General features: G+C 48.4%; 1 protein-coding gene across 23 annotated transcripts in view; it reads right to left on the bottom strand.

Annotated features, from left to right (window-relative positions):
* Positions 1-165: 165 nt before the first annotated feature.
* The window catches only part of TACC2 (transforming acidic coiled-coil containing protein 2), a 258,017-nt gene continuing 233,924 nt past the window's right edge, over positions 166-24,258 (bottom strand). For all 23 annotated transcript variants that reach the window (XM_063782189.1, XM_054660567.2, XM_054660560.2 and 20 more), the window contains 7 exons: positions 17,322-17,465; positions 16,823-16,899; positions 12,712-12,755; positions 5,943-6,103; positions 5,590-5,696; positions 5,080-5,200; positions 166-720 (listed from right to left, as the gene is read on the bottom strand). In XM_063782189.1, coding sequence (XP_063638259.1) covers positions 655-720; positions 5,080-5,200; positions 5,590-5,696; positions 5,943-6,103; positions 12,712-12,755; positions 16,823-16,899; positions 17,322-17,465 — 720 coding nt within the window. In that variant the 3' untranslated portion in view covers positions 166-654. The remainder of the gene's footprint in view (positions 721-5,079; positions 5,201-5,589; positions 5,697-5,942; positions 6,104-12,711; positions 12,756-16,822; positions 16,900-17,321; positions 17,466-24,258) is intronic.

Below are 24,258 nucleotides of genomic sequence, written 5' to 3'. Positions count from 1 at the left end.
CATTAGCTTCATCCTACAAATGCAGCCATGATAACAAAGGAAATATTATTTAAGTCTATGGACAAAGAAATGAGCCCAGACAGAGAAGAGCACGAAGCCAAATCTGATATTTGACAAAGGTGAGAAAAGACTCAACCCTTCCCAGAAAATAAATTCGAGCCACACTTATTGCCAAGATCCAAAGAAAAAAATTTATTTACAATAGAGAATTTTATTTGAAACATGCATTTCTTGTTTTTTTAAAAACAAATCAGCAAATGCAGATCAAGTTTACACTCCTTAAGGCAAGAGTCCCTATGCACGCTGTACATGTTCATATTAAATCCAAAAGCTGCTCACCCTGGGAACTTGTGTACAAAGGGCAAGGCCAAGGTCAGCAATGTGTCTTTGATTAGAGAATCAGACAATCTCCCTGATACAGGAACTCTGAGGTCAACTTGCTATGAATTATACTAGGAAAATGCAAACCAATAGCAAGAAATTCTGATAGTCTCCTTAGTACTGCATACAATCAAATCAATTTTATTTAGAAAGGAAATACAGTAGTGCATACGAAAAAGTGAAAACAGAACCTGTCCATGGAACTGGAGGAACAGCAGTGTGCCGACGGTCATATTGCACGCAACAGTTAAGTCCAAAACATTCGGTTCAGAGTTAGCTTTTCCCCATTTTGGCAATCAGTTCGTCACAAATCTTGGTGAGTTCTTCTATTTCTTTATTCTGCAAGTGAAGACAAGGAAGAAGTTGCTGATGTTTGAAATCTGGCCAGTCAGAATGCTCATGGGGCTTTTTGGGGAGATGGGAGACCACCAGGCCCCTTGGTCCCCACTAAAGCAGTGAGACAAATGACTTTGGAGCCAAACAATCTGAGTATATATCCCAGCTGTAGCTGTGTGATCTTCCACAAGTTACACAACCTCTCTGAGCCTTGGTGTCCTTATCTCTAGAACATAGGTGATAACATGTTTCTTTCTGAGAAGTAAATGAGGTGATAAATATAGTTTCCTGGCAGTGACCAGCACAGAGTGAAGGACTAACTAGTCTGGTTCCTTCCCCTTTATTTGCCTGGGAAGGATGTGATCTGAGGTGAGGAGCGTCTGGGGTAAACCCCTCGGTGGCTTTTTTGAGATGTAGCATAAGGAGGGTTACGCAGTTCTACGTGAATGGGATCACTGGCATTGCTCAGAGGGATGCCAAATAGGTGATGCTGTGGCTACAGGGTCATGGGGGGTGGGGGGCAGATGCGAGCTGGCTTTAAGGTGATTCTCCCACCACACCTTGCCTGTCTAATCAAGGGGAACCAACCACAGGTTTGTCTAGCACAGATGATCCTACACTGTCCATCTTCTCAGAAAGTGAGGGGATCCAGCGGGACGATCCCTCCATCATGGATGTGTGGCTTTGCTTTCAGATAGGTTACATGCTGGCTCTGATGCTGATCAAGTTCAATAGCACGACCGATCTCCAATGGCCTTCTCCAAGGGGGCTGGATCCCTCCAGCATACTGGGGATGTTTTGCAGCCAGCTTTTCCTTGAGATTCCCATGGAAGATCAGTCTTCACCAAAAGCCTGTCCCTGAGGCTGTGCAGAGCCCTTCCCTGAAAACCTCAGAACTCCTGAGACATGTTCCAGCCCAGAGCCACGTGCCCTCTGTTTCTAGGTTAGAACTCCTGGTGTCACTCATCATTGTGTCAGTGCTGGGGAGGAAGTGGCTCTCCTCAGTGGAGGGGAAGTTCCAGTCCTTCCCAGCAGCAGTCCCCACTGTGGAGAAGCCTGCCTCGAACAGAACCCTGGCCCACCTCCTGGCTCAAATTTGCATCTGAGGTCAACAACTCGAGAGAGGCACTGAAATGCCAGCTGGACGATGGGGCTCTGAATGGGATGCAGCACTGACCACTAATTTTAAAATTACTATTATTGGCCGGGCGTGGTGGCTCACTCCTGCAATCCCAGCACTTTGGGAGGCCGAGGCGGGTGGATCACCTGAGGTCAGGAGTTCAAGACCAGCCTGGCCAACACGGTGAAACCCTGTCACTACTAAAAATACAAAAAAATTAGCTAGGCGTGGTGGCACACACCTGTAATCCCAGCTACTAGGGAAGCTGAGGCAGGAGAATCGCTTGAACCTGGGAGGCGGAGGTTGCAACGAGCCGAGATTGCACCACTGCACTCCAGCCTGGGCAACAGAGACAGACTTCATCTCAAAAAAAAAAAAAAAAGAAAAGAAAAACTCTCATTGCCACTATGGCCCCTGCTGGGGCTGCTAACAGTGATCTTCCATCTTATTGGAGCGCCCACCGTGAGCTGCTCACCATGCTGAAGACATCCGAGGCACTCTGGCCTCCCCTGGTTCCCTCAATAGTGCCTTCAAGGAAGCCAGTATTGTCCTCATTTTTCAGTGAGGAAATGGAGGCTCAGAAAAGTTAAGGGTTGTGTATAAGGTCACACAGCCAGTCAGATGTGGCAAGCCTGGAACACAAATTCAGGTTGCCCCAGCTCCTATATGGCTTTGCCATTGTAACTGTTAAACAACATTATGTACAGTGACTGATGGCTAAGAGGCATCAGCAGACCCGTTAGAAAGTGATTCCCGGAGGTTTTCCGAGCTCTCTCTTGGCATCATCAGCCACCACTAAGCAAACTGCCTCATCATAAAGCTCAGCTCATGGAGCAAAAGCCTTTACAAAGCGCTGATTGGGCGAAATGCCCAGCGCCTCCATTCAAGAATTGTCTGGGTGAATCATGTTTCTGAATCTCTTTAAGATGGGACTATCCCCTAGATATCACTTAGGTCTTTCAGGGAAGAACCTGTGTGATTTGTTCATTCCTCTGGAAGTTCAGTTTAAGATAATGCAATTTAAACACCATCAAACCCTGATGGAAATGGGGGAACCATCTCAAACACACACATTGCTACATTTGTCACCAAGAAACATTGTATGTTCAACTGCTACAATAGCCAAAATGACTGTGAAGTATGGTTTTTATTTCTTTATTTTAGAGACGGGGTCTTGCTCTGTTGCCCAGGCTGCAATGCAGCTGGCTACTTACAGGCACAATCACAGTGCACTGCAGCCTCGAACTTCTGGGCTCCAGCAGTCCTCCCACCTTAGCCTCCCGAATAGCTGGGACCACAGGCGCATGCCAACATGCCTGGCTTCTAATATGATCTTTATTTTAATGAAACATTCCATTTTTCAAGTCACCAAATATGCCATACATAGATTATCAAGAGACAAGGAATAGAAAATGCACACTCAACACTAAAACCATAATGATGCTCAATAAATACTGGGTGAGTGAGCAAAAACTTGCACTTGACAGTTGTGACCGCATATGTCGTTCTGAGGATACTGCTAAGAACAATCATCAGAGCCTATAAAACAGGTAGTTGGAACATATGCATATTCCAAACTATTTTCTAATGCAATTTTGATATTAAAACTGTCTAGTAGCCATCTGTCTTTTTCATCCTAAGAAGAAAGGTAAAAAATTAAATTAATGTCACACCTATAATCCCAGCACGTTGGGAGGCTGAGATAGGAGGACTGCTTGAGCCCAGAAGTTTAAGACCAGCCTGGGCAACAAAGTGAGACCCCATCTCTAGAAGTTTAAGACCAGCCTGGGCAACAAAGTGAGACCCCATCTCTACGAAAACAAAAATAAAAAAAATTAGCCTGGTAGGGGGCACATGCCTGTGGTCTCAGCTACTCAGGAGGCTGAGGCAGGAGGATCACTTGAGCCCAGGTGGTTGAGGCTGCAGTGAGCCATGACTGCACCACTGCACTCCAGCCTGGGCAACAGAATAAGACCCTGCCTCAAAAAAAAAAAAAAAATGAAAATAATGATCTGTAATATGAATAAATTCTGGATAACCAGGAACATCCAATAGGGCACAGGGCCTAGTGGAGACTGGGTGAGTATCAGATATGGACCTCAGGGAAATCCATCTGCCCAACGATACAGGCTTCTAATTTTCAGGGCTAGATGGAACCCGGACACTGAGGTGGGGTGCGAGGCTTGCCCAGGGCCATGACAGATGGTGCAGTGGGGACAGGAGCCCCATTTCTTGCTCCCCAGGGCTCTTTCCCCAACATCACTTAGGTGGAGTGAGGACTGGCACCTGCCCAGGGCAGAGATCACCACTGCTTGGCCCAAATGCCCCTAGAGACCACCACCAACCACAGTGGGCAAAGGAGGACGGCCAATCCCCTGGGGCTGGCTGGGTGCTCCTGCGGTAGTAGAGGCCACTCGGGAGGCACATGGATTCCTGATGCCAACAAAGGATGCCCCATCACTGCCTATCGAGGCCCAAAATGCATAAATCGTGCTGCTAACCCAGGCTGCTGGGCTCGTGGATGACTATGCAGGGGAACCCCAAGGCTCAGGAAATCGACTGGAAGGAGGCTGCACATCTGGAAATCCTCTCCTTGAGAAACACATCCAAGGAGAGAGGCTGGCCCTCACTCACACACACGCAGTCTCAACAGCGCAACCCTCAGAGGGCCCTCCTGGGCTGAGGGAGCTTCTTATCTGGACACCCAGGGAGACAGTGCTCACAGTGGATGGAGGGGTGCCAGATCCAAAAGCAGGAAACCTGCGCACAAGCTCAGTGTCCTCGGGAAGATCACCCCTGTCCCTGGAACTAGAGGCCACCTGGGCACCCTTCCGGCCCTGACACTGCCCATGTCTGCATCAGCTGGCCACCACTGCCAGGGCCTGGTGGGCATCCCATCCACTCACCCAGTAAGCATGCCGGATGCAGAGGTTTAAGGGCTACACCTAACACATTGTAGGCACTTAATAAATATCCAACAAATAAATGAATGTTGAAAAGGAATGAAAATGGCAGTAAACACACATGCAGGCTGCAATTCCAGGAACGGTGGAAAGGAAGCTGGTCTTAGGGCTGGCATGAAATTGGAACTTCTAGAAGGAACCAAGGGTATGCTCATGAAGCATGAACTCGTCTTCAGGAGCAGCAGTGGCCAGGGAAGCCCAGCCTGTCTAGCTGGACTGGCCAGCAGCACAGAGAGCAGCAGCCCGGCCCACCTGGAGGCCACACCCCTCCCCTATTACCTTCTGCTCTAGCGTCCTTTCCAGGGCATCCACTCGCAGCTGCTCCTTCCGCAGGCTGGCCTGGTGGGCGGCTTGCTCCTGCTGGGCCTTGCCTCGAACCTGAGCAATCTCAGCATTGGCCCTGCGGAGACAGGGAGCTCAGAATTATCACTCTTTTTTGTGGATCACTAGAGACACCTCCTGCTTCCCAGGTCCAGGCAGGGAGAGTGGCCTGGTCTGGCCCCAGCTGCCACCAACTGGAGCTGGAGCACAGGAGCCCATGAGAACACCAAACCCAATTCCATTGCCATGAGACCAAGGTGCCGGGACACCCTGGACATTGCAACACGCATCCTCCACTGATTAAATGATGCTAACTGTGTGCCTTCTCTCGAGTCTTATTGAAACACACACTTGGATGATTCCCCCTTTCCAAGCCAATGTCACAGGCGCTGCCAGAGGTCCCAGCCTGCCTGGGTAAAAGGGCTGCTGGGAGGCCCCTGGGAGCCACCCCCAGTGGCCAAATGTTACCTGTCCAGTTTCTCCTCCGCGTGCACCTTCAGGGCCTGGTACCTCTGCTCCTCCTTCTTCACCCGGGACAGGTACTCCTGCGCACATCTCTTCAACACCTCTTCATTCTGACACAGCAGGGCAGAGGACAGGCGTCAAGCCCACGAGAACAAATGCCCAGCACTGGTGGGAACCCCAGGAACTCTCGGATGCAGGTGTAACCCCAGGCAGCCAAGTCTGCCTCCCCAGCCTGCATGGACCCCCTCCTCGCAGGTGGCTCAAGACCAACTTCTGGAATCCTACCCCCTCCCAGTGCTCCCACAATCTCTCCCAACCAGATCCTCCTCCTCCGTGGCCCCCAAACTCAGCCCTACCTTGCGGAAGCCTTCTAGGACCTCCTTCATCTTCTCATATCTCCTGAAGAGGTCGGCCAGAGACTTCTCCACGGAGTTCAGGTCGGCCAGGGCTTGCTCCTTCTCCAGAACCAGCTGCTGCACCGTCTGGTGGGAGACTGACTTCTCTCTCTGTTCGTCCTCTGGCAGGAGAGACCAGGAGCCAAATGATGGAGCCCAGAAAGTCTAAACTGGGTCTCTGGGGCCAGCCGAGGCCTCAGATGCAACTCAGCCTCACCAGTGGGGGCATCTCAAACCCCAGCTTTTCCTTGGGAGGAACCCACGCCCCAGAGCCCTCCCAGACTGTCTCTAACAGAACAAAAACCAGAGCCCTGGCTTCCCAGACCCGGGCCTGTGCAGCCTCGCGTGAGGTAGAAATGAGCCATTACTATTCCTTAACCTGATCAGTACGGCCCCTTCACAGGTCTATACTGGTGTCCCTGGTGATTCTATGTGGTTGTTGACAGCAAGCAGACAGATACGTAAAGTAAAAAAGAAGACATCACTAGTGAATTTTGTGTTGGGACGATTAAAGGGTGTGAGGTCTGGGCTGTGAGGGATGGGCTCTCCTATGTATCAGGACAGAGAGGAGGTCTTTGGAGATCCTTAACACATCTGGAAACCCAGAGCCCAAAAAAGCATCTCCTCTGAAATTCCATTCACGCAGGCACAGATAGCGTCTTCGATACAGCAAGTGTTGTAACTCCAAGAAACATGGAGCTATTTCCGTCAAGGTTAGTTTCTCAGTGATGTACAATATAATTCAGTGTTGGCTCAGTTCCGAGTGGCTGATCCTGGTGAGAGGAACCACTGTCCTCTGCCCCACCTCTTCGGCCCTTGGCCATCCCAAGCTAATAATCTGCCCCAAATATCTAGAAAATGTCTATTTTTAGATTTGGGGCACATGTGCAGGTTGGTTACATGGCCATACTGTGTGACTAATGCTGGGGTACAGATTTCTAATGAGCCTGTCACCCAGGTACTGAGCATAGTACCTGAAAGGCAGTTTTTCAACCCTTGTCTCCCTTCTACCCCCACTGTGAACTCCCCAGTGTCTTCTGTTCCCATCTTTGTGTCCGTGTGTACCCAATGTGTAGCTCCCTCTTATAAATGAGAATGCTCAGTGTTTGGCGCTCTGTTTCTGTATTAATTCCCTGAGGACAATGGCCTCCAGCTGCATCCATGCTGGTACCAAGGACATGACTTTGTTCTTTTTTTATGGCTGCTTAGAAAATCATTTCTACACTTATGGGAAAGGCCTTCTCTGACTACACTATACAAAACACCCCTCTGTCCTCTGTGCAGATCCATCCCCGGCCCAGGTGGGTGAGGAACCATTTGCTCTCTTGGTGACAGCAGAGTGGGGAAGGGAGAAGCGCCCACTCAGAGCTCCTGGGGAAGGAGCTCAGCAGACCTGTCTTTCTACCAGGCCCTCGTCACTGGGGAAGGGGCTGCCTGCCACCTGGAATGACTCCGAGGGCTGGCTGCCATAGACAGATCACATCTGGAAATAACAGAACAACGGGAGCCAGCGCTGACTGGACCCTTCCATGTGGCGGGCGCCCTGCTGATTGCTCTAGGTGTTGACTGTCCCTAAGCCAGCACTCAGCAGCCAGACCGAGCTTCCTAATGTGCAAACCAGGCCACCTCACTCCTGCTCAGAGCTCCCCCGCAGTGACCTCCCTCTGAAATGGAAATAACACCCAAATCCTTGCCCACATGCTCTGCCCTCTACCCTCCCAGGCCTCTCTGCTCCAGCCACGAAGGCCTCCAATGCCCCAGGGGGTCCCGCCCCAGGGCTTCCAGGGCTCTCCAACATTCTCTCAGGGCTCTGATCCCATGTCACCTCCCCAGAGGTACTGGAAATGGCTCCTCTTCCTCTAGAGTCCTTCATTTTCCTCTTTGCAGCAGCAGCCACCCCTTATCATTGTATCAGATGTGTGCACGCATGTGTGCACGTGTGTGCGTGCGTGCCTATGCTGGTGTATCAGCGGCTCATCTCCCTGATGAATGCACGCTCTGTGAGGGCAGGCACCAGAGTCTGTTTTGTCCACTTGCTCTGCCCCAGGGCCTAGGATAGTGCCGGGCATACAGGATGTCTTGATACATGTCCATGTGACGAGTGAACAACTTAGAGCATCACAACCACCCAGGCAGCTTTTCTCACCCTCATTTTACAGAAGGCGAAACAGAGGGTTTGAGAAGCTAAGTCACTGTTCACTGAGAAAATGGCAGAGCCCAAAGCCAAGCCTGAAGCCGTGATCATAACCACGTCTCTACACGGGCCTTATGTAATGACAGACCTTGGAGGATGCAGCTCCCTTAGTAGCAGGGAGATTTTGTTGTATGAGTTTCTTTCCCTTAGGTTCCGGACAGATCTGCACCTTGCCATACCCCAGAACTAGGCACACTGTTACCGTGTGGTGTGGTGGGGTCATTTCCTCGGTTTCAGCTCCAGTCCCGACATAAGCTTGCTCTAAAGTTCTGACCTCTTAGGGTCCCAGCACCTCATTTCCAAAGACTCTCCCATGTGAGTGTGGATTTATTCAGCTGAAGGGCTTGTTCACACGCAGGCTGCTACACCCCACCCCACGGCGTGAGATTAGGAGGTCTGGGGTGGGGCAGAGAATGTGCACAGGTCACAAGTTCCCCAGTGACGCAGATGTTGCTGGGGCAGGGACCCTGCTTGGAGAACCACTGGCCCTGAAGATGCCGAATGTCCTTCCCACCTGACTCTGCGATCGTGGGACTCCTAGAGCGCTCACCACCAGCAGCCCAGAGCTGCCCAAGCCAGTGGCTAGGAGCCTCTGAACTGCCTGAGTTCGAGCTCTCACTCTGACACTTCCCATACGAGTGACCTTGAGCAGGGTTTGAAACTCTCTGAGTCTCAGCCTCCTTGTCTAAAATAGGGAGAAAGAGTATTTGTATCTCCTGGCATTTGCAGGAGATTAAATGAGAAAATGTATATAAAGCCCCCAAGAAGAAGGAAGAGTCCCGTATTGGTAACCCATTATTAAGAGCCTCATTGTCCATAATAAACTCTGTAACCCCTGGAATCAGAGCAACAGTGTCACAGTGGCTTGCGAAGAGGGAGCTTTTTAACATAGAATCGCCAACAACCTGCTTGCTACACCCACACTCCTAAAAGAAAGGGCCTTTCAACATGTCTCTAATAATCAAATGCTTGTTTTTATTCTTGGAATTCTGGCTGCTTTCTTAGTTCCCAGCACGCTGTATGGTGTATATTCTGGGCTGATCTGAGCCCATGTGTATGTTTCACCTGACTTGGTAAAGGAGCTGTTTACCAAACCAAGTCCATCTGATTTCCTGGATCCAAGACTTCACCTGCCTCAGGTTTCCTTTCCTCTCAACCTAACCCTTTTTAAAAATAGAATTACCCCGTTCCCAGGAGACGGGGGAGGCAAGAATGCTTCACAAATCCTTTTGTACATGACAAACGCAGTTAGGTTCTTCAAATCAGGAGAAAGACACCCTACACTCAACAACAAAACAATGCTCCTGAAGACTTTTCTGGCTTTTTCAGGCAAAACATCATGAAATCATGTGGGGGGAATGCAGCAATACACAAAGCAAAAATAACAAAAATAGAAAAACAAACAAACAAAGGGTTGCAATGGGCAGGTGTCAAATTAGGGGGAAAAGCGTTTACTTACCAGGCTTGCCTGTTTGTTTTGCAAGCAAAGGGCAAGAAGCAACAGAAAATGGAAGCAAAACAGATAATCAGGGCAGTTGTTAGAAAAGCAGAAAAAAATCAATTGCAACAACCTGGAATGCAGAAAGCACAGAAGTCTCTCTCTCTTCTGAATTCTAAATAGTCACTATTTGAGCTTAACAAAACATATCTCTCCAGTAACATTTGATGCAAATGAATAACAACGGCAGGACCGATGTCACACTGGTGTGGAGCATCTGTGAAAGCTGAATGGAGCAGAGCCAGGAAGAGCTAGACATGTGGGCTGGAGCTGGTTTGACTTCAAAATACGACTACAGTCACGGTGGTCCTGAACTGCCAATCTCTCTGGGCCTGAGTTTCCTCTTTCACAAGGGATGCTGGTTACGTGAGTGAAAATGGAAAGAAAAGCATGGAACCCAGGTGGGCCTCCTGGGCATGTTACCAAGCATGGAGAGACCCTGACCTGAACCGTGCCAGAAAGAAGGCACGTCCTGCCAAGAGCCACAGTGAGTCCCAGCCATGCCTCAGCCCCCTGCTGTCTTCCACAAGGACACAAGGACCTTGAAATCTATGGTGACCTCAGTCAATGACCTGCAACAGTGGCTGAAGGAATGACAACCACAGGCCTGTCACCTTTCTGATGAAAAAAACCTTGGAATGACAGAGGACGGTCAATGGGTGAATGAGGATGGGGATCGGGGAACGGACACACAGTGAGATGCCCCTCTGTGTGGCAGTGCTGCTCCCAGCCAGGGACACTGGAGGAGTCTCAGGGGCCACCCAGAGAGTACCCCAAGGACAGGAAAATGTTCTAAGGGATTGTGTGTACAGCTCTTGAAGAGAGGGTCCCTCAGGCCAAACACATCAGGGAGCAGGGGTGGGGATGGGGGGTGATGTGTGGCCCTAACCCCTGGCACCAGGATGAGAGGAAGGCAGGTGGCATTCTCTCCAGGGCTTGGAGGGAACTCACACTGCCTAGGATTGAAAAGGTGCTCACTGCTGTCACCTGCAGATATTCTTTGAGGAAACCGTGGGAGTAATCTTTCTGTCATGACAAGGACAGGACATTTATGCCAACTAGAGAAATTCTCCACTTTTAATTTTCAAGAGGGAATGTCTGTTTATATCAACTTCACCAGCTGAGCAATAAAAGATGGCTTGGGTAGCTTTCTCTCAGGAGCAAAAGCTCACACCCTTTCCTCCGCATTTCAACATTTACCAAAATGTCATCACCAAGGGCAAAAATGAAAGTGTATGGCTCTGAGATGGAGCAGGATGTTTCCAGATGAACCATGGAGGGCCTGAGTGATGTTCTCAAATCCCAAGACTCCAGGAGGCCAAAAAGTTGTGTTCTACTTGCCAAACACCGCATAAGGAAGACATCAATCCCTTAGCCTGACCATTTTTGCCAGCATTTTCAACTCCAAGAGTTTTTTTTTTATCTTATCCATATGTGTTCATAAATTCTTATACCAATTTAATAAAGAAGTTTCACTTTGATAGGAAGCATGCACCATGAGGCTAAACATGAAAGGGCTTCTTTTCTGGGTGAAATGAACTTTGTTACAATAAATCAAAATTGAAGCTCCTTTGAATGGAAAGCACTCAATTGTTGGCCTCTTCACTATTCCTGAGGCTACTATTATATTTATCTTGGGACAAGCTAGAGGTGTGATGTGACTCATACATCCATATGTTTGGGGGTGGGGGCCAGGTGCCAGCACAGTGTCAAACTTGGACACATAAAGTGTGGTCTGCAGTGACCTGGAGTTTTTACTCCATATATCCTTAGAAGAAAAAAAACTGGTTATCAGGCCAGGTGCAGTGGCTCACACCTGCAATCCCAGCACCTTGGGAGGCCGAGGCAGGTGGATCACTTAAAGTCAGGAGTTCAACATCAGCCTGGCCAACATAGTGAAACCCCGTCTCTACTAAAAATACAAAAATTAGCCAGGCATGATGGCAGATGCCTATAATCCCAGCTACTTGAGAGGCTGAGGCAGGAGAATTGCTCGAACCTGGGGGGTGAAGGTTGCAGTGAGCCAAGATCGTGCCACTGCACTCCAGCCTGGGTGACAGAACGAGACGGTCTCAAACAACAACAACAACAACAAAACTGGTTATCATGGGCTGGGCATGGTAGTTCACGCCTTGTAATCCCAGCACATTGGGCAACCAGGGCAGGAGGATCACTAAACCCCAGAAGTTTGAGACCAGCCTGGGCAACGAAGCAAGACCCCATCCCAAAACAAACAAAAAATGGATTATCATAAACCTAAGCAAATAATTAATTTTAAAAAAATCCCACAGACCCAGTTATAATATGATTTCTGAATAGTGACCATTAGCATAAAAACTTGGGCTTAGAACTTCTGCAAGATCTTTTCTCATTATTTAAAAAAAAACAAAAGAAAAGAAAAAAAGGCCCAGGGATGTGTAGCTTATAACTTGAGGCCTTCTTTTATTGTGAGCCAAAGCAAATTTCTCAGTACTGGCTGCCAGGGACGCCGTGTTAAGAAGGATTCCGAGGCAGCGTCCAATCTCAGTGAGAAACAGTGCTGGGGTCAGTGAACAGGGCCTGCCATGGTCACGGGAGGAAGGAGGCGGACAATCACGCCATGGTCCACTGTCCTTGTCCCTGGGTCCTTGTGGAAAGGCTGAGGTGTCATTTGAGTCTAAACTAAGTTAGGGTCTAGGGATTTGATTCCTATTATCTCCCACAAGCAAAAAGAAAAAATCCCCCAAATATCCCACCCAAAAGGAATCTCTTTCCCCACAAGGTAGAGAGTCCTTGGCTGAGTCAGATGGTGGCTGGCAGGTGACTGCCATGGCTTCCCATGGGTGTGAATAATGCTATGGCACAGTTCAGGGGGGTGTTACCAAGAAGCCCCAGACTCTGTCCTGGGGCAAAGCCATATTTTCTGGAATGCTCTGGTCCTTCCCTGAAAGGCTTCACGCTCTACCAGAAACCCACTCTGAGCCTCCTATCTTCCAAGGCCTCCTCATAGTTCAGAAACATCGGGGCCGGCCTGAGCCGCCGCAGGTCAGGACACCTACCTATCATCTGAGCGATGGTCTTCTCATACTCGGCCACTATTTTCCTATAAGAGAAGTAAAGACACGTTGGAGTCATGACAACAGAATGGTTTTCCATCTCACACAGCTGGACGCCACAGCCTGACCCATGTCCAGCAGGGCCCCAACTTCCAGGGTCACCTTCAATGTCAGCCCTCGCCCTGCACGCTCATTTTCCTGGTGCATGACTCTAAATATGCCACTCCCTTGTGCAAAGCCTTCAACATCCCTCACTGCCCACTAAGAAAAAAAATCAAACCAGGTAGAGTGGTGCATGCCTGTAGTCCCAGGTACTGAGAAGGCTGAGGCTGGTGGATTACTTAAGGCTAGGATTTTGAGACCACCTTGGGCAACACAGCCAGATCCTGCCTATACAAAAATGAAAAAAAAAATTAATAAGGCATAGTGGTGTGCACCTGTAGTCCTAGCTACTCAAGAGGCTAAGGCAGAAGGTTTGCGTGAGTCCAAGAGTTCGAGACCAGCCTGGGCAACATGGTGAAACACCGTCCCTACAAAAAATACAAAATTAACCAGGTGTGGTGGTCTGCGTCTGTGGTCCTAGCTACTCGAGGGACTAATGTGGGAGGATCACTTGAGCCCAGGAGTCTGAGGCTGCAGTGAGCTATGATTGTGCCACTGTACTCCAGCGTGGGCAACAGAGCGAGATTCCATCTCTAAAAAAATTTAAAAATTAAAAATAAAGCCAAACCTCCAGCCTGACAACTGAGGTCTTTACAACCTGGGCCCAACCTCCCTCATCCATCTTACCTCCTTCCACACCACGTCATGAACACAGTGGCTCAGTGAGAACCAATGATTTCTTGTTTGCTCTCGGCCTTCTCATCCCCATGCCTCTGCCCATGTTATTCACTTTCTCTCTATTTCTACCCCTCACAGTCTGTTTCTCAAGGTCCAATTCAAATGGTGTCTCCTTCAAGAAGCCTTCCTTGATTTCTCCTTGGAACCCTATCACCTTTTATCCGCATCTTCTTCCAAAGCATCTCATGCATCTGGCATCACTGAACACAAATCTCATCTCCTACTGGCCCAGAGTAAACTTCTTGGGAAGCCTCAGTAGACAGTAACTGCACAAAAGCACTAAGATCCCCTGTTTGTCATACTGCCTCCCAGCTGTCCCCAAATGGAAGGACTGATGTGTGAAGACGTCCTTTCTCCAAAGCCAATCTGCTGGAAGAAACGTCTCAAAAAGAATCAGGGGTTCACCTACATTATCCAGTAATTATTCCCCACAAGAGAACCAAGAGCGGATAACTGTTGAAGATCCAGGACCCTAATGACAGAAAAACATAGAGACCCCCACCCCGGTCAGGAGGCCTGGGCTCCCGCTGAGCGTGCCCCTCCCAGCTGTGTGACCCTGAGCACGACATTCATGGAAGCTGCGGGCGCTCTGCTTACTCCTTGGTAGAGTAAGGATTTTCCTAGACCCCACCTTTCAGGGCTGTATGGGAAATTCAATAAGGGTAAAAGGAATAATGAAGGTAGAATGCATTCTGCAAAGTCTGATGCTGGGTGCCTGCCCTTGGCTGCTCAACCTTGGTCCCAAGGTCAGTGTCTCACCCCAGAATGGACTCCCAAGAAAGGTAACCATGAGATGAGCCTCCGAGGGTTCTTTCCAAATCCTACACAGGAGCGATTCTGTGTTTTCTGCCGTTAAACAACACCTCCTTGCATCTCAGAATCACCAAGCTGTGATAGATCTTTGAGGCTGCCCTGTCTAACCACTCATCACTGCTGAGGACACAAGGAGGTAAGGGACGTGTCCTTTTGGAAGCGTGGAGAGACCAGGGACCTGAAAATAGCTTAGCTGTGCTGTTTTTTCACTTTACCCTCACAATGACCCTAAGAGGCAGTGCTCTCACTGTTCCCAGCATTACTGATGAAGACGCTGGGGTGGAGTAAGAGTGATTCAGAAACTCTTCCAGGATCCCAAGGCTGCCAAGTGGCAGAGCCCAGATGTGAATCCAAGCGTCAGACTCCGCAGCCTTTGTTCATAATCCTTCTGCTCTACTCTGTTGAGGCCCTGTTATTTACCCCCATTTTCAAGTTAATAAGCAAAGTGAGGCAGAGTTAAGTAAGATGCCCCGGAGTGGCTGGGAAGCAGAGCCTGGTTTTCACCTAGTCTAACTCCAGAGGCTGACGGGCTGACATTCGGGCTACCAAATGCCGATCCATCTGCACCAGCTGGTGACATCTTGAAATCCTACCACATCAGCTAGTAAATGGCACCTCCTGGGGGCCCCTCAGTGGTACGACTTCTCAAACCACGAATAAGCACTCCCCAGGCACCAAGAAGGCAAAGCTCCCAGGAGGCAAAAGAAATTAGAGACAGAACTTCCAGCCTTCTTGGGTGCCATGCCTCATTTTCAGTGCATGTAAAAAAACTGGAACCACCCATATCCCCAAATAAGAGAAAAAACAAAGAGGTTTAAAAATAATGCAAATGCAGGGCTTTCGTTTGAATGTGAAATAGCACGCTAGGCTCAATGTCCAGAGGTGGTCACAGGGAACCATCAGCAGAAAGAAGGAACGAACAGGAGAATTTTCAGGAAGATCCTACGATGACCTAGAAAACGGGATATGATTACCTACAGTTCGCTTTTCTGCTTAAAATGGTAGCCAGGAATGCAATTGATTTTGATAATAAACTAGTATCGGGGCCGGGTGCAGTGGCTCATGCCTGAAATCCCAGAACTTTGGGAGGCCAAGGCAGGCAGATCACCTAGGGTCAGGAGTTCAAGACCAGCCTGGCCAACATGGTAAAACCCCGTCTCTACTAAAAATACAAAACAAAAATTAGCCGGGCATGGTGGCAGGCGCCTGTAATCCCAGCTACTTGGGAGGCCGAGGCAGGAGAACCACTTGAACCCGGGAGGCGGAGGTTATAGTGAGCCGAGATCGCACCATCGCACTCCAGCCTGGGCAACAAGAGGGACACTCCGTCTCAAAAAAACACACACACAAAAAACTAGTATCGGCCATTGTACTTATGTACACTATACATGGTGACTATATTTCTATTATAATATACCACAAATGAAAATAAATCATTTAAGCTACAGTCAGGAAACATCCTAAATGTTTGTCCACAGAGACTGTTTAAATTAATTATGTTATATCCATACAATGGACCATTAAGCACCTGTTAAACAGAACGAGGCAGAGAGGAATAAAAAATATGTCAAAAATATGCTATTAAATTTAAAAAGAGTGGTGGGGCGCAGCGACTCATGCCTGTAATCCCAGCACTTTGGGAGGCCGAGGCGGGTGGATCATCTGAGGTCAGGAGTTTGAGCCCAGCCTGGCCAACATGGTGAAACCCTGACTCTACTAAAAATACAAAAAATTAGCCAGCCATGGTGGGCCAGGCGCAGCGACTCATGCCTGTAATCCCAGCACTTTGGGAGGCCAAGGCGGGTGGATCATCTGAGGTCAGGAGTTTGAGACCAGCCTGGCCAACATGGTGAAACCCTGACTCTACTAAAAATACAAAAAATTAGCCAGCCATGGTGGCAGGCACCTGTAATCCCAGTTACTCGGGTGGCTGAGGCAGGAGAATCACTTGAACCTGGCAGAGTTGGAGGTTGCAGTGAGCCGAGATGGCGCCACTGCACTCCAGCTGAGGCAACAAGAGCGAAACTCTGTTTCAAAAAAAAAAATTAATTAATTAAAAAGAGTGTAGAATGATGTATACTGCAAGCTCTCATTTATTTTGGAGAAAAAAGAGGCTGTTTACACTCATTGTTACATTTGTGATGAGAAATGGAAAATTATTGGAAGGATCCACCAGAAACAGAAGATAGTCACCTGCGAGTTGTGGAACTGGAGGCTGAGTGGGGAGATCTGTTTTGCATTGTACATACATTTATTTGAATGCATTCTTTAATTCATGTGCATGCTATTTTAGTAATAGTAATAGAGTAAAAATACTTTTAGAAAAATATGAACTGTGTGTAATAAAGAAGAGAGAACTTCCACAGAAGACACTCTTCTGTGGACCACACCAGCTCCAGTCATTATTAAACCACAGGTAAGTATCCCTCAGGCACGAGGAAGGCCCAGCTCCCCAACTGACCTCATTTCCATCACTTCCCGCCTGCTTTCTTCATATTTATCTTTCCATTCTGAGACCTCTCTCTCCTTGGTTATGATCTAGTTTCAGAGAGAAGAAGAGAAAGGTTAGCCCCAAATGAGTGAATTCGGCTCTGAGCAATTCATAGATCAAGAAAAGGAGACGGTGAATAAATGTGGAATGAAAACTTCCTACAACAAACCATAATTACATTCAGAGAACTTCCCCGAGCATAAAAAAGAAAGCAGCCAGATATCAGACTTTCACAGTGCCCACTGGGGAGCAACTGAAAGGGGCACGCTTTTTGTTGTAAATTCAACAAGGCCAAAAGGCCCATTACACGATAGCGTCTAGGAAGATCAAAACGCATGGTGTGCCACACATCTTTGCCTGCAGCATTCAGAGGACAAAGTCTGTCTCCAAAGACTCTGGCTTTGTGGACCACGAGCATACGTATTTATAAGTGGCAGGAAGAGGGTAATTACACCACATGCCACGATACCTCCGCTCTGGCGATCTGGAGGGCAGAGTCCAGGTCGGGCTGCTGGAACAGAAGGCCTGCAGGTTTCTCCACCTCAGCGGTCCCGATGCGGGAGTACAAGGCTGTTTTGGAGATGGAGACGTCTGTTGGGTGAGCAGCCTCTCTCTGTGGAATCGTTTTTAATTAAAAAAAAAAAGTTAGCATTAATCATATGACAAAGAGGATTACACTCACCCTCTCATGAATGGGCCAATTGTATGGTTTTGAAACAAAGAACATCAAAAGTATGAGAAAGTGCAAAGACTGATGAACAGGGAAATGCCGAGTCCAGTCTATGGATGGAGATCTATCATTCTGCACCTGGGCAGGCAGACAAAGGGGTTAATGGCAGAGGCCCCTTAAGCTCCGAGGCCTTGGAGTCCAGCATGTCTGGTACCTGCTTATCTCTGCCATTTATCACTCACTGAGCCACTTAGGCACAGCGCCTGAGAACCCAGGGCACTATTCAGCAGCCTCCACTTCCAAAATGAGATCTCAATGGTGAATAATGTTGAATTCTAGTCTACGTTTGCCTAGTTTTGAATAACCACAGATTTGATCACTTTTGCAAGACTGTTTACATTTCCATTTTAGGGGCATTTGTTTAGCTCTGTTTGAAAGGATGTGAGTCACACAAAGCTTAAAGCCTACTGTAGTTGTCAACCAATATCACCTTTGGCTAGGTAGAGTCTCTGGATGTAAGAGTTATGTTGGAGTTATGTAAGAGTTATGTAAGAGTTCTGTTGCCATGAAGTCTGTTACGTTAATGGGAAAATTAAAAACTGGGTCAATGACAATATCCACATTTGCTGATTAGACCCTGAACAAGTGGCATGATCCACCACCCCAACCTACCCAACTGATGTTGGTTTGAAGCTTTACAGCCTTTTGTGGAGGACAGATACTGGCCTCCCACAGGTGAGGAGGAGTCTGTGGTTATTCTTTTTCCCTTTGCACAAAATGCTCGGCAATTTGCAACACAGTTGAAATGCGGTGTTAGCAGCATCATCGACCAGCACAGCCGGGTTGTCAGTCTACTTCTACTGCAAAAGAAACATCAAACCAACCACACTCGCAGTCCTATGCATTAACCTCGTGGCGCTGTCATGGCTGCCCAGCGAACCTCTACCCTAGTTATCAATACTAGAGTGCTCTAACAGGCAGAGTAGGCTGCTTCTTCCCTTGGGAAATTATGAGAAGAAATTGAATGGTGAAAGGCTACCACAGTGTAGTAGAGAGAGAGAGATTTGGGGAAAGAATGATGAGGGCTTATCAAGGACAGCAGGTAAGATTAAAGAGCCAACAGTAACTGGGAAGGGGGAGGACCTAAAGGTACCTGTGCAGAATTTGTCTCTTCCACCACCAGAACAGGCGTGCCTACCCTACGACAGCATCAGGGAAAATGAACCCGAGAAGGGAGACAGCTTGGAAAACTCAAGAAGTTTAATGGATAGGACCGGAGATGACTGAGTTAGGACCGGTTAGTTAGCTGTATACATGCAGGGTGAAACTATATAGTTTCGGTTGTCCTGGAAGATTGAACGTCTGTTGCCTGGGTTTCTTGGCCCCTGCCTGGCCTTGCATACTTGGGGTGACCCTGAAGCAGGACCCAAATGATCCACTGGCCAGAGATGGAAGTACACAGTCCCCTTCAAGCAGACCCCAGAGACTCGCTCATGTGAGAACAGGGCAGGCTCAGGCCCTCAAGAAGTCCCCGTTTTAAGGACGCTTGACCAGAATACATACTAATAGCCCTCAGCAGAGGCAGGCTGACCTCCCAGAAGCAAGGGCACCACCAAGCCACAGGGCCAGAGCCTCACATGCAGGGGTTCATCTCTGCTATTGGAAAATGGGTTTCACAGTTCTGCTTGTCATGGGGGAACTTCTCAGGAAGTAGTTGAAAAATGACACAGAGATCAAGACTCAATATTTGTCCTTATGGAGAAAGTTCATAAACACACAATTCTGAAAAAAATTCTGGGCCGTGTGCGGTGGCTCACTCACACCTGTAATCCCAACACTTTGGGAGGCTGAGGTGGGAGGATCCCTCGAGGCCAGGAGTTTGAGAACAGCCTGGGTAACATTGTGAGATCTCATCTCTAGAAAAATTTTTAATAAAAAAAAATTGGGGGCCGGTTGCAGTGGCTCACACCTGTAATCCAAACACTTTGGGAGGCTGAGGCAGGTGGATCACTTGAGGCCAGGAGTTCAAGACCAGCCTGGCCAACATGGCAAAACCCTGTCTCTACTAAAAATACAAAAATTAGCCAGGTGTGGTGGTGCATGCCTGTCATCCCAGCTACTGGGGAGGCTGAGGCACGAGAATCGCTTGAAACCCAGGAGGCGAAGGTTGCAGTGAGCTGAGATCGCGCCACTGCACTCCAGCCTGGGTGACAGAGTGAGACTCTGTCTTAAAAAAATTTTTAAAAGGCAAAGGATTTTAAAAGGAAAAACAAAAACTGTTCACTTTTAAAGTCAACAAATGTGTGTGTTTTTTTTAATGAGCAATAAAATTTCAAAATGAAAACAACATTAGTCACCATCAAACTCAGCGTGGACCTTCTGAAGATGAATAAAATGGAGAATCTCAGAGACTGGGGCACAAGGTTTCCCAGAATGAGATTCAATTCTGATCAAAATAAGCAGGCTCCCTGCAGCGCAGGAGAAAAATTGATTTAATTAAAACTAACTTTATCATACTGGGCAGAAACTAAATATGACTAATGAAGGAATTAATTATCTTTATGTTGCCTAAAATCCTTTGTAAAACAAGAAGGGGAATGAAAAAAAATCAATAAAATAATGGGGTTTCTAAGAAAATGCAAATGGACACTACCATGTAGACTGTTCACTGACCCCTTCATCCCGGCCACCTGGTGTTTTCAATAAAGGAACAGATGACTTCAGAGCCCTCTTGAATTACTGCCTGAGTATCTGCATGTTGATGAAATTCATTGTGTACACTCTGGTTTCCCCTTACAACCAAGAATTGTTTTTAACAGAAATTGATAGCTTTGTCTGTCGCTGATATTTTAAGATCAGACATTTTTAGATTAAGCTTTGTTTCTCTCACATAACCCTCACTTGCTACTTTAGAGGGGCCAAAAAAGCCACTAGAATCACAAATTGAAATGTGAAATGGCTGTGACGCAGAAGGCATGGCCTTTGTAACCAATTTCCAACCTTCACTCCACTGAAGTCCTGCGACCTGTGAGAACCTCTGGCCACTGTCACCCACTTCAGACCTGCAGGCTGTGCCTGGGGTCCTTCCTGCTGGCAGCTGGGGGTGGCATCCTAGCCCCCTTGTCGACAGTTCCCTGCTGCCAGACATGGAGGGGAGGGGCTAGCACTGTGGCAGGATCCCTGTCCCCTGGAGCAGAGAGAGGCCAATTCTGGGGAGAGCACCTGCCATCCAAGGCTGGGAGAGCCATGCCAGAGGGGCCACGGAGGGGTGAGGCCAGGAGTCAGGATGAGCTAGGGAGATGACAGCCACCTGGACCAAGGCCATGGTGCATGGATACAGGCCTCGTGCTCAGAGGGTGTCCAGGTCATGTGCCGCCACCCACGCAGGAGAGTGGCCTCCGCTGGGTGCTGCCCCATCCAATTCTGACCACAGGCAGTCCCCAAGCCCAGTAGGAGCGGTGATCATGGGGAGGCACTCAGCATCAGGCCTTATGCCACTCCCACAGGTGGCACCACCGGCAACAGCCAGCCGCTCCTGCCCACCGAGTCAAGACACAGCCTCCAGGCAATGACCACAGAGGCTCCAAATGGCCAAATACACAGGCGCTCGCAAGCTGGTCCTTGTCACTCCTCTCAGGCTGTACTTGTGGCTTTTGGGCATCACGTCTCCCTCCTTTTGAACCTCGGCTCAATGTGTGTGTATGGGTGGGGGTAGTCTGTGACACAGCAATAGAGAGGGAAACACAGAGCATGCTGCCAGGCTGCTCAACGACAACACAGGTGGCCCCAACTCCTTCTCTTGCTCATGTGAGCTCCAGGCATAGGCCTCTTCTAAGCCAGGACTGAGGGGCCACACCAGTCAACCGCCCTGGGGGCCTCTTGCTAGGACTTGCCCCCTTCCTGAAGCTTGTTATTTGTATGGCCTTGTTCCTAAGGAACCCAGACACATCCTTCCATCTTTATATTGGGTCCCCCAATCCAGAAAGGCCCACAGCCTGTGCCTCTTGGAGAGCCACCCAGACACAACATTCAGGTTCTATCTGACGTGGCTGAGTGTTAAATTCAGGGCTCCTGTACCACATTTCCAGTGACCTTCGTCAGGTTCACTCCCAGGAGGACACAACCAAATTCCGTTTGACCAGAAGGATGTGGAAGGAAAGTAATGGTAAGACTGCAGCCCGACACCCCGGGCCCTAAGGACTTTTCCTCATTTCTCACATTTTCTAACTGAGATGAAGAAACCCCCACTGCAGCTCCTGCAAGGCTGACTCAGCTCTCCATCAGTCTAGAGAGAAATGGAAGTCAAAGCTGCTCTAGGGAACAACCGGAAAATCACTCCCCACTCTAGCTTATGGTGATTTTCATCCATGCAATATGATATTTTTCATTCCAAGTGATTTCATCTTTGTGCTAGCAACAGCTTAAGACCACGTTGGCAAAATGACAGAGCTGTGTCACCTACCGCTGAAATATATGGCCAGAAAAAAAGGCAAATTGGTTACACAGCTGCTGTTTTCTCTTCCTATGCATCAGGAGCTTCCAATGCAGCAAGGAACAATCTTTCTATATGAAAAAGAAACCCACACGGACCAACTTGAGGTCAGGCCCGTGGACCACCCTCGGGCTGGGTAGCTACAGGAACACCATCTATTTTCCACGGGCCAACATCACCAGGTAATGCACTTCTTAACAAAAGCAATACAAGTTACTCTGCTAGAGAAAAATATTCCCTATATACTCCAAGACAGTCACAGAATACTCCTTTGAGCATACGCCTCTGAAATAAAAGAGGTGGCTTGGGCTGCCTCTCCGACCTATATACTATGAACACACATGACTCTATTTTCTAACTCAGAATTGGGGCACATATTCTGAGAACAGCCTGTAATTGACAAAACGTCAACTCCTGGCCATTATTCGCCAACAGTCATCTCTGGCCGCTCTCCAAAGGAGGTGGCAGGGGGACCAAAGCACTCAGCACACTCCATATCCACCCTGAGCTACTCACTAAACATGCTCAATTCCACCTCAAACTCTGGACAGGAATACATGGTACTTACAGTGGCTAAACTGCATGCAATTCATTCTGTCTTTAGGCCCCAAGGATGTCTAGAAATAAATCTAGTGGGGGGAAAATCCTCACTGCTTCATGCTTTCTAAAAATCTCGCTTTCATGGAAATTCAACCTAAGCTTATGGTTTGGCAACAAGAACGAGGACATCCCCAATCTGTATTGACATTCTTGTCCCTGCCTTGGGTCTCGCTGTTCCCAGCCTGCACACCCACAGTGTAAGCACCCACTGTCTCTGGAAGGGGTCTCTCTTTTGGGTATGGCCAAGGAGACCTCACTACGGGGCCCTCAGGGCTGGAGCAGCAGCCGGAACTCCTACTCTTGTACCAAGGATGAGAGACACAGACCTCACTGCCCCCCTGCAGATGAGCTGTTACTCCAGGCAGGCAGGCCAGGGGCTCCCATTTGTATTTTTTCAATTAAAAGATAGGGTCTCGCTCTGTCACCTTGGCTGGAGTGCAATCAAGTGATCACAGCTCTCTGTAACCTTGAACTCCTGGGCTCAAGCAATCCTCCCACCTCAGTCTCCCGAGTAGCTGGAACTACAGGTGTGTACCACCACACCCAGCGAGGGGCCTCTCACTTGGAGACCTGAGTTCTAGTCCCCAACAGGCTGGTGAATCACCGTCAAGTGGCTCCATCTCCCATATGTAAAATGGGACCCGGATCCACCTACCGAGGAGAGATGCTGGGAGCACCTGATCAGGTAACAGAAGCAAGAGGGAAGTGTCAGCTAACAACAGCGGCTTTCCTTTATCACACACCTACTATGTGTCAAGCATGGTGCCACTCTCCACACACCAGACATCTGTCATCCTCACAGCAACCTGTACACTGGCTATTGGCCTCATCTCACGAACGGCAATACTAAGGCTCGAAGAGGTTCACCTACTTGTTCAAAGCCACAGAGCACAGTCAGACACACCAGGTTCATCGGGCTATCCAACTTGGGGTGGGGTGAGGGGTGGGAACGAGGCCGCCCTCAGAGACCAAGGTTTGCATGGGCAGTCCAGGGGCAAACACACGTTCTGCACCTCATCAGCAACTCATTCAAATTGTTAATAAAAGTTACCCCAAACTTGGAAGCCAGGCAAAAAGATTTCTGCATGCCCTGTCAATGTCATACTCCATGCTAAAACTAGGAATTGGGAAACTCCACGGGCCAAATGGCCCACTGCTGTTTTTTGTAAAAAAACAAACAAACAAACAAATAAAAGTTTTATTGGAACAGTGCCAGACAGTACGGCCCACAAGGCTGGAAATACTCATCATTTGCACTTTACAGAAAGAATTGCTTAAGCCTGGTCTAGAATATTATCAAATGTCTTGGTTTCACTTACTATGTATTATTGATTAGGGCCTTGTCTCAACAAAGTCAGACGTTAACTTGCAGAAAATAGAAAAGTTGCAAATTATGTTTGCTCAATAGAGAAGCAAATGGTATCTGTAGAAAAAAAAAACCCTCAAAGGTCATGATTTTGTTTTGCTCTGTTGAATTGGTGCTAACCAGTTTTCTATCCAACTTTGCCATCTTAGGCTAGCCTTCTTTAACCTACTGACCCATACATTGGTCTCTGTATTCTCTCTCATTTAGCCAGCATTACTATCCCGCGGTTTAGCATTATCGACTTAAATGGATCTTGGCTATGTGCTCAGTGTGTATTT

Source organism: Pan troglodytes, chromosome 8 (genome assembly GCF_028858775.2).
Source record: "Pan troglodytes isolate AG18354 chromosome 8, NHGRI_mPanTro3-v2.0_pri, whole genome shotgun sequence".
NCBI classification, from domain to species: Eukaryota; Metazoa; Chordata; class Mammalia; order Primates; family Hominidae; genus Pan; species Pan troglodytes.
The sequence above is the reverse complement of the archived record's forward strand: the minus strand, read 5'-3'. Positions and strand labels throughout refer to the sequence as shown.